This window comes from Rhizopus delemar, genomic scaffold (assembly GCF_000149305.1).
Source record: "Rhizopus delemar RA 99-880 supercont3.10 genomic scaffold, whole genome shotgun sequence".
NCBI lineage: Eukaryota > Fungi > Mucoromycota > Mucoromycetes > Mucorales > Rhizopodaceae > Rhizopus > Rhizopus delemar.
Window position 1 is genome coordinate 1,792,742 of NW_027137836.1, and position 12,451 is coordinate 1,805,192.

At 33.2% G+C, this 12,451-nt stretch overlaps 4 protein-coding genes across 4 annotated transcripts; 2 read left to right on the forward strand and 2 right to left on the reverse strand.

Annotated features, from left to right (window-relative positions):
• Positions 1-2,083: 2,083 nt before the first annotated feature.
• On the reverse strand, positions 2,084-2,194 carry RO3G_12648 (uncharacterized protein; the record flags this gene model as incomplete). Its single annotated transcript, XM_067667232.1, has 1 exon — positions 2,084-2,194. The coding sequence occupies one exon, from the start codon at positions 2,192-2,194 to the stop codon at positions 2,084-2,086; it is 111 nt and encodes a 36-aa protein (XP_067523333.1).
• A 4,132-nt stretch (positions 2,195-6,326) lies between these two features.
• Positions 6,327-6,832, reverse strand: RO3G_12649 (uncharacterized protein; the record flags this gene model as incomplete). The annotated part of the gene is made up of 2 exons (XM_067667233.1): positions 6,327-6,479; positions 6,695-6,832. The coding sequence occupies 2 exons, from the start codon at positions 6,830-6,832 to the stop codon at positions 6,327-6,329; spliced, it is 291 nt and encodes a 96-aa protein (XP_067523334.1).
• Positions 6,833-7,235: 403 nt separating this feature from the next.
• On the forward strand, positions 7,236-11,168 carry RO3G_12650 (uncharacterized protein; the record flags this gene model as incomplete). Its single annotated transcript, XM_067667234.1, has 1 exon — positions 7,236-11,168. The coding sequence occupies one exon, from the start codon at positions 7,236-7,238 to the stop codon at positions 11,166-11,168; it is 3,933 nt and encodes a 1,310-aa protein (XP_067523335.1).
• Positions 11,169-11,547: 379 nt separating this feature from the next.
• Positions 11,548-12,383, forward strand: RO3G_12651 (uncharacterized protein; the record flags this gene model as incomplete). The annotated part of the gene is made up of 2 exons (XM_067667235.1): positions 11,548-12,250; positions 12,379-12,383. 2 exons carry the CDS (start codon positions 11,548-11,550, stop codon positions 12,381-12,383), a joined length of 708 nt encoding a protein of 235 aa, XP_067523336.1.
• Positions 12,384-12,451: the final 68 nt, after the last annotated feature.

The following is a 12,451-nucleotide window of genomic DNA, read 5'->3' on the forward strand; positions in this document are numbered from 1 at the left end:
ACTCTATTGGAACTTACTGTTTTAATCGTAAGATTAAATAAAAAATTAAACAAAAAAACAATAGCAGCAATATAAAATTAAAATCCTTCTTTATTGCAGATTTCTTTATATTGCAAAAGAGCCCCGTTTAATGGATAAAAAGTTGGCATCTATTTATATTCTTTGTGAGCGTAGATATAAAAGATATAGACTCGGCAACGATGTCGTGCTGAAGAACCAATGATTAAGCTAAAGCTTGTCGATGTTCTAATATATGCATCTGAAGTTGAACAATAGAAATAATAACCAGTCAATTAACTTTGATCTAATTACTTTTGGGGTTGACAATTGATTAGACTCGCTAGGATGACAAATACTGATCTTATTGTTTTAAATTTGGAAAAGTGTGGAATTGTTCAATCATAGTTTAATCTTTGTGTATCGTTATTATTTTAATACAACTGATATCTTATAGAAAATAACTATGTGTACAACACTTACTTTATCCAATACTTTATTCAACTACTAAAACTTTATCTCAATAACTTATATCAAGCCTACCAAAATCAGAAAGCATATCGAATCTCACAACAGCAATGCAAACGCATACAACTCTATGAATTCATATACAGTGGGTCAAAAAACTGCACCAACGCAACTCAGTTTTTCTGAAATACAAGTATACAGTGACCCACAAAATTGTCCCAATGTTTCGTTATTTTCTATTCTAGAGCTTGTAGAACCATAGTTATTAAGCTACTGTACACCTTGTTGTACATCATTCAGTAGCCAAAGTCATGTAGAAGCAAAAGTCGTGACGCAAATTCAGATTAAAACAGCGCCGATGGAGACAGAGGGGTTAAAAAACAAGCGGTGCATTGGGACAATTTTGTGGCACTTTTGAAAAAAAAACAAAATGGTTTATTTATCTGATATTAATAGTCAGTCCAACGTCCTTTGTTCTTGATACATTGTTTTATACGCTTAGGCAGTGTTTCTATAACCTATTGACACTCTTCCGGCTTCATTAAGTCATACCAAACTTTAGTTACTCGTTCGTATAATTACAGTGGCCGTCAAAACTGGTCGCATGTTTTCATATTTTGCCTATACGCACTATCTTCTTCTTCATTTCTTAGTTTATAGCGCTGAAATATAGTTCATTCGAAAGAGCAAACTCTGGACAATTATATGGTAACACAGACATCACAGTAGAGCCAGTATATTGGTAGTAATTGGCACTTAAAGTCCGACGGTACATGCGACCAGTTTTGACGGCGTTTGTAAGTAACATAATATAGTCACAAAAATGTGGCTTAATTGTAATTTTTTCTTATTTTTTCTTCTCTTTCTTCTTTCATCGTAATATTATTTACATGTAAGTGCTCTTTTGTTAAATTGCAGCACGCCATTAAGACATTATACCATTGCAGATCCGACATGCGTGCAATTTCAAATGACAAAGCAAACAACATCTACTTATTGCTGAGATCCAAGAAGTCAAACAGCGAAATAGCAAAACAAATTGGTGTTAGTCGTACCACTGTTCAGAAGTACCGCTCATCTCTTAAGATGAGTGGAAATGTTGATGAAGGTGGTCGCCCATCTCTAATTAGCCAACCCATGGTGAACTACATCCGGAGATTAGTCACCTTAGGAAGAAAAAATAACGCTGTAAAGATCCAAAAAGCTCTAAAAGAAGAATTTGGAATATCTGTAAGTGATAGTACAGTACGCCGTGTTCTTAAAAAAGCTGGCTTTATAGCGTTTGTCAAGTCTCAAAAACCTTTGCTACGCAGCCAAAACATCGTGAAACGCCTTCAGTGGGCCAAATCGCACCAACATTGGACTGTGGATGACTGGAAACGGGTCATATTCTCAGATGAGACTAAAGTAAATCGTTTTGCATCCGACGGAAAGGCTTATGCATGGAAACTACCCCATGAGGAATTGAACTCGCAACATGTACAGCAAACCGTCAAGCATGGAGGCGGTAATATCATGGTCTGGAGCTGCATTACATGGGAAAGAGTTGGGTGGATAGTTGATGTAGGTCATCGTATGAATAGCGAAGGCTACCTTGAGGTCCTAAAAGATGACTTACTCAAGACAATGGAAAGTTATGGCTTGGATTCCTCCAAAATGGTGTTTCAGCAGGACAATGATCCGAAGCATACATCGAAGGTAGTGAAAGAATGGATTGACCAGCAGCCATTTGAAGCATTGAAATGGCCTCCTCAATCACCAGAACTAAATCCCATAGAGCATATGTGGGCTCATTTAAAGAGAGAACTATTTCATAGCTATGAGGCTCCACCAAGTAGTATGCATGCGCTATGGGAGCGTATAGGTCAGAGCTGGTATGCCATTTCCAAAGAAGAATGCCAAAAATACATCGAAAGTATGCCGAAAAGGTGTACTGCAGTTATTAAAGCAAAAGGTCGTTGGATTAAATATGGATTTTTTAAATAAAGTGTGTAAAAATGTTGACTTACAAACGCCGTCAAAACTGGTCGCATGTACCGTCGGACTTTAAGTGCCAATTACTACCAATATACTGGCTCTACTGTGATGTCGGACAATTGGCACTTCAGGCCACGATGGATAAATCATGATATTTACGGTTCAATCGGCGCTATAACTACATTCCAAATATGGAAATATATATTTTTGGTCATTGCGCATCGATTGGTACCATTTTCGTTTTCCAATTCCGACTATTTGTTGTAGATATCTGCGCTTGAAAATAGGCGGTATGCAATTTTTTTGGGCACGCTCTATATCAATGACTTCTTTACAGATTTTAATAAGGCTTTGAACATTTGTGTAACTATATGGTCCAACAATAGGTGTTATAGCTTTGCTAAAATATCTGTATTTGATGAAGAGAAATATGTTAAAAACAGCAATAAAAAAATAGTAATTTCGGAGATTTTGGCGGAGATTTTGCACAAGTACTTTAATCAGTTAGAGCTTATGGTATGCAAATTTTTACTAAAAACCATCGAATAGAAACAATTTTATGTGACCCTTAAATTTATAGCATGTCTGCACTTTTTTTATGATTGCGGAGCGAATATTTGATTTCACACTCCGAGACTTTGGGAAATGACTTATCCAATAGTACGCTATATTGGGTAGAAGTTTGAATGGAATCTGAAAAATTGAATTTTGGAGCTCATCTGGCACTGTAAGCATCTGATTTCCTCAGCTTGCCCTCATTTACTTTTGTGAAGGATTAGCAATCGACAACTCCTTTGTATGTTTCTTGAATTCTAACATTACTGATGTATGGCAGTTATATGAAACATCGATATGGCCGCCAAAATTTTTGCGACCGATTTAGGGTTCTTAGCGTATATGCTATAACAAGGATGTCTTGCAAAGTGGCATCATCCACTGTCCGAGCATGCATACCAAATGGAAGCTTATTTCTAAGCATCTTTTGATGAATGTAATATAGATACTAAGTTTTTTAACTAAATAACATCATTGATATTATGTAAGGATCACATTGCTTCCTCGATTCTTAAAATATCGTTATTTCTTCATTATGGTTCAAACATTAGTCGTAAAAAAACTAATTGTAATTGTTAAGATAATAGAAAACAAGAGGTAAAAACAAAAATAAAGAAACAGTTTGTGAACGTTTTGAGTCTGATCTTTATTTCAGTTTAAGTTAAAGTAAAAATTATTCTAATTGAAGGCAGATATTTATATCTTATTGAGTGAATGACTTGATATCTTGCATTGTAAACGTTCTTCTACTCTTTCAGGTGCTTTATCAAGTGTCATCTCTATTTATGATTATGAAAACTTTTCATTTGTTCTTTTGTATGTCTGTCATAGATTATCTTTTATTCTGGGAATTCCTCACTGATTTGAATAACGTTATTTTACGCGTTATTTCAATTACGTGAAAGATTAGCAATATTCCTGACATTGGATTGGATTTGGTTATTTTAGTTGATACTTCTTCTTATCAAAGAACTCTCATGAATACAATACATATTTTAAAAGAACATGTTTAATTGGAATTGATTGTATGATCTTATTTAAATAAACTTGTATTTTATTTTATTTTAGTTATGATCTTGTATTAAGACTTATATTTATCAACGCTAACTACAATCAGTTACTGTTCTACAACAGTAATAACCTATATACTGTTATATAATATCGTGATATTATTCTTGAATATCATTTAAAAATATTAATGCTTATCGTTTTTATAATGTTTTGTTGATTACAAATCTATTCTTAGTTAAATTTAAATGTTCTAATAAAATGTGTTATTCTCATTATAATTTGAATTAAAAAAAAACTGTAAATTATTTTTTATTGGATTTGGTACATTTCTTTGCTACTTTTTTTGTTTTTCGATGTGTGTTTATAGTTCATAGTGTTATGTTCTGGTAAAGGTAATAACAAAGATAAACCAAAAGAATACTTTTTGAGACTGAACTTTATTTAAGACAATCTTAATTGTTAAAAAGAAATCATTACAAAGTCTACTACTTATATTCTTCTATCAATTGGCGGGTAAATGAGTAGTTATGAGCGTAGATCCAATAATTGACACGTTTGATTGAAGAATGATCACTGAATCGATTATGAAAAATTTTAATTCGTTGTTTTTATAGATCTTATTGTTCTTTAACTGATCTGGGAGAATTGTCCCATCTTCAATGAGAGGAAAGATATATTTATATGAAATGCCTCCAGTCAGATCAAAGTTGACTAGGTACCTGATCCATTATTATTCATTTACGGAAATGATGAATAGTAAAGATCATGACTTATTTAGTATTCATGTTTACTTTATAGAATGAATCTAATAGTGATAGTTTTATATAAAAAAGAAGAAGAGTATATTTTATTTAATAAAGATTTAAAATATTATCTTTTATCAATTTTAATATACTTCTTTTAGTTGTGATTATTCAATGTCCGTTATGATCAGACTCTGTTCTACAACACATGGTAGGTGCAGTGAAAAAATCACAACAGTGAGTACTTTTTAGGCAAAGAAAAATTATAATTAAGCAAGAGCACATGATAATAGCGCTTTTGCTTTGCAAATTAAAGTTAGCATATAGTTATGCTGCTATTTAAGGTTGTCTTTCTGTAAGTGAGTTAATTTGAGTTAAGTTTGCTTATAAAGCTTAATTTAAGGTTGTGATTGCCTTGTAAGTTGTTGTTTTATATAGGGTTTAAGCAGATGTTTGATAAGTAGTGACCACCAGATCTTATGTGTAAGATCAATACGATGTTTCTTGATAAAAGTTAAAGTAGAGTAAAAAGTTTAGGTAAACAGGGACTTGTTAAAGTTTGTTATTTACTGCGTAAAAACATATGATTTATTTAAACTGACCAACAATTTCTTCACAAAAAGATGGGATATATACATATGTATGATATTTTTTTTTCTTTTTTGCTTTTCTTATTTTTTTTGACCATTTTTATATTTTCAACATTTTTTATCTTTTTAACATTTTTTATAATCTTTTATCTTTTAATTTTTTCTATTGCTATTTTTTGTTGGTTTGTGTTTTGAGTTGAGTGTTTTAGAGAAGTTTTTCTTGAAATTTTTAAAGTAAGGTACTGTAGTGACCACCAGATCTTTTAATTAAGATCAAATAAAGGTAAAGATAAAAAAAAATAAAGGGATCAGGAACTTTTTATGAGAAGGTTGCCTGTTTATTGAATAAAATATATAAAAATAAAAAATGTGAGTAGAACTGTACTGTCCTTTTTCTTCATCTAAATAGTTGGGATATTTATATTGTTAATTTTTTTTTCTTTTTGACTTTTTTCATTTTCTTGACTTTTTCACTTTTTTGACCTTTAACATTTTCTTGACTTTTTTCATTTTTTGACTTCTTTGTTACACCATTTTTTTGACTTCTTTATCACAACATCAACCCTCAAAAAGAAGTTCTTGTGACCTACAAAAACATTTCAGCTGTAAAATAAATAAAAGGGAAAACTTAATCAGTTATCGCAAAAGTATAAAATGGTCATTGGGTGGATTGAACTCGTGACATCAAGATTCAAATGAGCCATATTTCCAATTAAGCTATTTTGTAATTTCTGGAAAAAAGTGGTTTATAAACATCCAATGGACTTCCATAAATATTTTGAAGACCGTTAAACATGTTTAAAAATATTATATGGTGCTTACTATTTTTGAAAATTACCGATGTACCAAATGATACAAAACTAACTGGGAACAAAGGTGCTTCACATAAGAAACGCCCCATTATTCTAGACTAAATCGGGAAATATTCGGAACTTCAAAAATTAAACAGCGCCATTCGATTCTGCTTGCCTTATAACCTTAGTTTCTATTTTTGGATTGTTATTCTAGCTCCGCTATAGCTGTAGATATTATGATTTATCCATCGTGGCCTGAAGTGCCAATCACCCGTGATGTCTGTGTTACCATATAATTGTCCAGAGTTTGCTCTTTCGAATGAACTATATTTCAGCGCTATAAACTAAGAAATGAAGAAGAAGATAGTGCGTATAGGCAAAATATGAAAACATGCGACCAGTTTTGACGGCCACTGTAATTCATGCCTTTTGGTGCTGTTTCATAATCATTCAGCCTTCTCTTTAACAATGACTACATATTTTCAATTGGATTCAAGTCAGGGGACTGTGCAGGCCACTCCAGGATGTTGTAGGATTGCTCTTTAAGGTATTCTTTTACTAATTTAGTCGTATGTTTGGGATCATTGTCATGCTGGAAGATCACCTGATGTCTTTCTAGCCTTAGCTTATTGGTTCCATACTCAATTGTACGCTCCAATTCATCCTCCAAAATCTCTTTGTACAATGTTCTATCCATGTTACCATTGATTTTACACATCCAACCAACTCCAGCATAAGTAATGTGTCGTATTTACCCCATTAAATACTTATTATTCGTATGAGATTACTCAAATCTTATATAAAAAATAACAAGTACTGAATACATAATATTATATATTACATATTCTCTAAGACTCATTTACAATATTAACCATATACAATATTTATATTATTCAAGTTCAATACTAAAATTGACCTTGAGCACACTTCGGTCCCTGAATAATTTTATTTCCTATATAAAGGCGTAGTTTGATTAAATGGGTTCTCTCTCTCGTCTTGAAATCTAATAAAGAGGTTACATAGAGACTCATTCACTAGTTTTCAAGTACTATCTCCTTTTAATTCTCAAATTTTTATCTGCAAATATCTCATTTTTTTGAATGAATTCTTCTATTAATCAATCCCCTTCTAAAAACGTTGAAAAGGATTCAGCTGACGAAGTAGCTAAGTCCTTGGATAGAATGGATCTTGAAACTCTCGAAAGTAGAGCATCAAACTCATCCATCCATCCTCGTGATGATCCATCCATCGAAACTGATGTTGAGATGGATGAAGCTACTAACTCTTCCCCTGCTGTTCCTTCTTCAGACCCTCCTAATTATTTGGAGAGGTTGATGGTTCAAAAAACCATGTTCTTTGATTTAATTGAAAAATTAAACAATAATAAAGCGAGTTTTATTTTAGAAAATAAGCTAACTTTACTTGAAGAAAACGAGAAGCAATTGAGTTATGCTGTATCAGCTTTAAATGATGTTAACGCTCTTATTGCTTCCCAGTTTGAATTACGTAATCATGAGTTGAAGGGCAGTGGATCTAAAAATTCATCACCCAAGGATAGACTAATCCCAAGCCGTGAAATCCCAAGGTTCAATGTCAACCCTACTGCTAGTGCTCTGTATCAGCTCACTCTTCGGGAAGGTGATAAAAACGTCAATCCAAGTAATGAACCATCTTTGGATATGTTTATTAGAGATTTCCAAAGAAAGTTCTTGGATTATGATGTATCTATAGAGGATCATTGGTTGCACTACCTGGAAGTTTCGTTTGAAAAGTCTGACAGTGATACCGACCATGATTGGTTCGAACGATTCATCAAAAGACGTTGTATGGACAAGAAAACCGCTTTGAATTGGGATCAGGCAAAAGAAGTCTTGAAACAACGCTTCGATCTTGCTTCACAAACTACACCAGAAATGTGGTTTAAAAACCTTATCAATTTCAGGCAAGAACGTTGTGAAACTTTGACCCAAGCAATGGATCGATATCGTCTTTTCTCTCTTGGTGCAAAGGTCAATATGCATGATAACACTTTCTTGATTGGACATTTCGTTTCGAGGCTTCACACTGTCAAGTTTCAAGAAATGGTCCAAGCTACTATTACAAGAAATCTTCCCTCTCTTGTCTCTGCTAGCTCCAATACCAATGGAGAGAGTGTTTATTCAACTCGCAACTTGCCTATTCCTCTGCCTAAGGAATGGAATGTTCTTGAGTCAATTCTCATTAAAGAAATGGCTAACTTGGAATCTGCTTTGTTGAACATCCTTAAGGATAAGAAAAAGGAAGAAAATACCAAAAAACTTGGTGAACATGATGATAACGCCAATACTAAAAAAAGAAAAATGGTACATCAAAGTGAACATATAAACCAAAAAGTTTCCAAATCGTCTGTTGAATTTCAGCAAGAAATTGCAGATTTAAAGAAGCAAGGTGTATGCACATTTTGTAAGACTGCCAAGTACTCTCCTGGTCATTACTCATCTTGTTCTGTAAGACTTGAATATGTCAAAAGAAAACATGGCAAACAAATTGTAAGTAATTCTTCTAAAGGAAATGACAAAACTGTTAGCAATTTAGAGTTATCCAACTCGATCACTAGCATTAGTCAAACAAATAAATCTCCTAAAAACAGAGTTACTGATTTATCTTTATCTCCTAGTAATAATGAATCTACCTCGCAATCTTATGAATTAAATGAATCATCCGATGACGAATTTGAATTTTTATATAAACATTATGACAGAAATATAATCTGTTCAAATAAAAATATAAATGCTAATTTTGATGAAGAGTATAACAAAAATGTCTTTGCCATTCGTAATAATAAAGTTGGAGAAGATGATAGTCTATTCGAATCGGATAATGTGGCTTATTCGCCTGTTACTCCAATCACGCTTAATAATGTGAACACTTATGGTATCATAGATACTGGTGCACGTGTTTCTGTCATGAATAAAAAATTCGCAATAGACAATAATATTAAATTTCATTCAGTTCCTGGTAACCTAGTTTTAGCAAATGGCGACCAAATTCCCAGAATGAGATCTGTTGACTATGTGAATGTCGAATACGACAACATTGACTACATTATTAAACATAAGTTTGATATTATTGACGATCATGCTTCCTCTTACAACTGTAAAATTCTTATTGGAACAGATTTGCTTCCTAAACTTTCCATTCATTTAATGAATGTAGCAGTCAAACATAAAAGTACTGAAAAAGAATTAGACGACTCTATTCTAGATAAAGCTTATAAACCAAATATTTCACGAGCCGGTACAGAAAAAGAACAAAAAGTTTTTGATATGGCTATTAAACCATACATCGAAGCAAACAAAAAATTAAATAAGAATTCTTTATGTAATATTAAAGAGGCTGTTTTACATCTCCCAACGCCAAAAGATTATGTTGCCAATATAAAACAATATCCAATAGCATATACTTTACAGCCTAAAGTAATGGATATAATAAATAGTTGGTTAGATGAAGGTATTATCATTCCAGCAACTCCATCTGGATGGAATCTGCCTATGACAGTAACTCATAAAAAAAATCTAGACGGCACTAAGACTGATAAAATTCGATTAGTGTTGGATCCTAGAATGTTAAATAAGGTCTTACCAGTTGATAATCATCAACTTCCATTAATTAACGATATATTCAATTCTATGTCTGGTGCAGTCATTTTTAGCACGTTAGATCTAAAATCTGCATTTAATCAGTTTCCTGTAAATAAGGATGATCAAATTAAAACTACTTTTACTGCGCCCAATAATTTACAATATATGTATAGAGGTGCTCCTTTTGGAATATCTACAATAAGTCAGCTATTCTCTCGTATAATGTTAACATTATTTAAAGATCTTCCTTATGTAAAATGTTTTGTGGATGATATCTGTATATTCAGTTCATCTATACATGCACATTTTCTTCATGTTAAAAAAGTGCTGCAAATATTAACTGATGCTAATTTAAAAATTAATTTTGAAAAGACCTATTTGGCAAAATCAGCCGTTTATTTATTGGGATATTCTATTTCTGCCTCAGGAAAGCAGATTGATGCCCGAAAATTAACAAATATATTCGATTGGCCTCGTCCTACTACTCAAAAGCAAGTGCAAAGTTTTCTTGGATTTGTCAACTATTTTAGACAACATACTCCTAACGCTGCACTTCTCATGGCTCCCTTAGATGCTTTGCGTTGTCATGATGAAAAAGTTAAAGGTCCTTTCGAATGGACAAAAGAGCATCAAATGCACTTTGATAGTATCAAGCACATTTTGTCTTCAGAATTGATGTTATCCCATCCTGATCTGTCAAAACCATTTTGTATTGCTACTGATTCATCAGATTACAGTACTGGTTGTTGCTTATATCAAGAGTTCGAAGTGACTAAACCTAATGGCGAAATATCTAAAATCAAAAGATATATTGGTTTCATGTCCCGTTCCCTGTCAAGAAGCGAAAAACGTTATAGTGTTACAATGCGTGAATTGCTTGGTGTAGTTTATGCCTTAACCCAATTTCATAAATTCATATGGGGCACACGATTTACTTTATACACTGACCATAAAGCTTTATGCTATATTCATTCCCAAAAGAATGCCAATAGTATGCTTATTAAATGGCTTGACGTCATTCTTGACTATAACTTTAGTGTCATTCATGTTCCCGGCTTGGAAAATGTCTTACCTGACAAACTATCCAGATTATATCCGCCAAAGGATACGTTCGAGCATGAAAGTGATATTAAAAAAGGCAAAAGATTATCCTCATATAGACAGAATCATGCTATTTCTGAGACAATTAATACAAAGAAAAAACATCGAGCTTATTCTAAATACAATGCTGCTATAAACATTATTTCAGTAATTCAAGAAACTACAACTTCTGATGCACAAAAGGACATCATACAAGTTAAAGAAAATACTGATATAAGAGATATTGATTATAACATTAATGATCAATACTTGTTTTATGTACAATCTGCACAGCCATTATATTCGGATTATCTTACACCTCCTTTGGGCTGAACACCAACAGTTACTTATAGATGCCCATAATAAAATTGGTCACTATGGTGCTGAACAAATGGTCAAACGTCTCCATAATGACGGTATCCATTGGCCTAACTTGATAGGTGATTGCATTAAATTCATTAAGCAATGCAAAGATTGTATGAAGCATAATATAGAAAAAAGAGGCTTTCATCCTCTACGTAGCATTTATAGCTACTATCCTGGTGATCATTATGCTATTGATCTTGGTGGTCCTATGCATACTACCTCCGTTTACAATAATAATTATTTTATGGTTATTATCGATGTTTGCACACGCTTTTGTATACTTCGTGCTCTACCTGATAAAAGATCAGATACAATTTTACGTTCTCTTATTGACGTGTTCTCAACTATGGGTTTTCCTACAAAACTCCAAAGCGATAATGGAACAGAGTTTAAGAACTCGCTCTCCAAAGATTTAGCTGATGCTATGGGCTATGATCATCGATTCATCACTCCTCTACACCCATCTGCTAATGGAATTAGTGAACGTACTGTACAATCAGTCAAAAAATTACTGGCTAAAGCCACACATGGTGTTGGCAATGATTGGGATTTATATCTTCCATCTATTCAACTTGCTATGAATAATCGTATATCCAAACGGTTAAATTCAACACCTTTCTCTCTTATGTTCGCACGTAAAATGAACGAACCTTATGGTTTTCGATCTGACAAAGATAAGCTCAAAGAAGTTAAAGATAAACCACCAATGTCTCATGAAGAGCTCATGAAACGCATTGATTATATGACTGATGTTGTATTCCCAGCTATCGTTAATAAAACCAAAGCACAAATCGAACTTGAACAAGCAAAGTTCAATGATTCTCATAGGCTTGTTGATTATGCACCTGGCTCTCATGTCATGGTTCGTATTCCAAATAAATCTGGTCAACTCGCTCCTGCTTACGAAGGACCATATACTGTCGTACGTAAAAATAAAGGAAATGCCTACATCTTACGTGACGAAACTGGTGTCCTTATGCCTCGTGCCTACACTTCCGTTGAGCTGAAATTAATCTCTAATGAAGAAGTTATCGAACTGGATGATGAAGGTAATGAAATCATAAATTTCGAAATCGAAGCAGTTATAAACCATCGTGGCCCTCCAAAAAACCGTGAGTACCTTGTACGTTGGAAAAACTATAGCAGTGAGTGGGATGAATGGCTATCTGCAGATAAGTTTAATGACCCTAACACACTACGCAATTATTGGAAAAATCTTGGTAAAAAATATATTCCTCCAAAAAATGCTC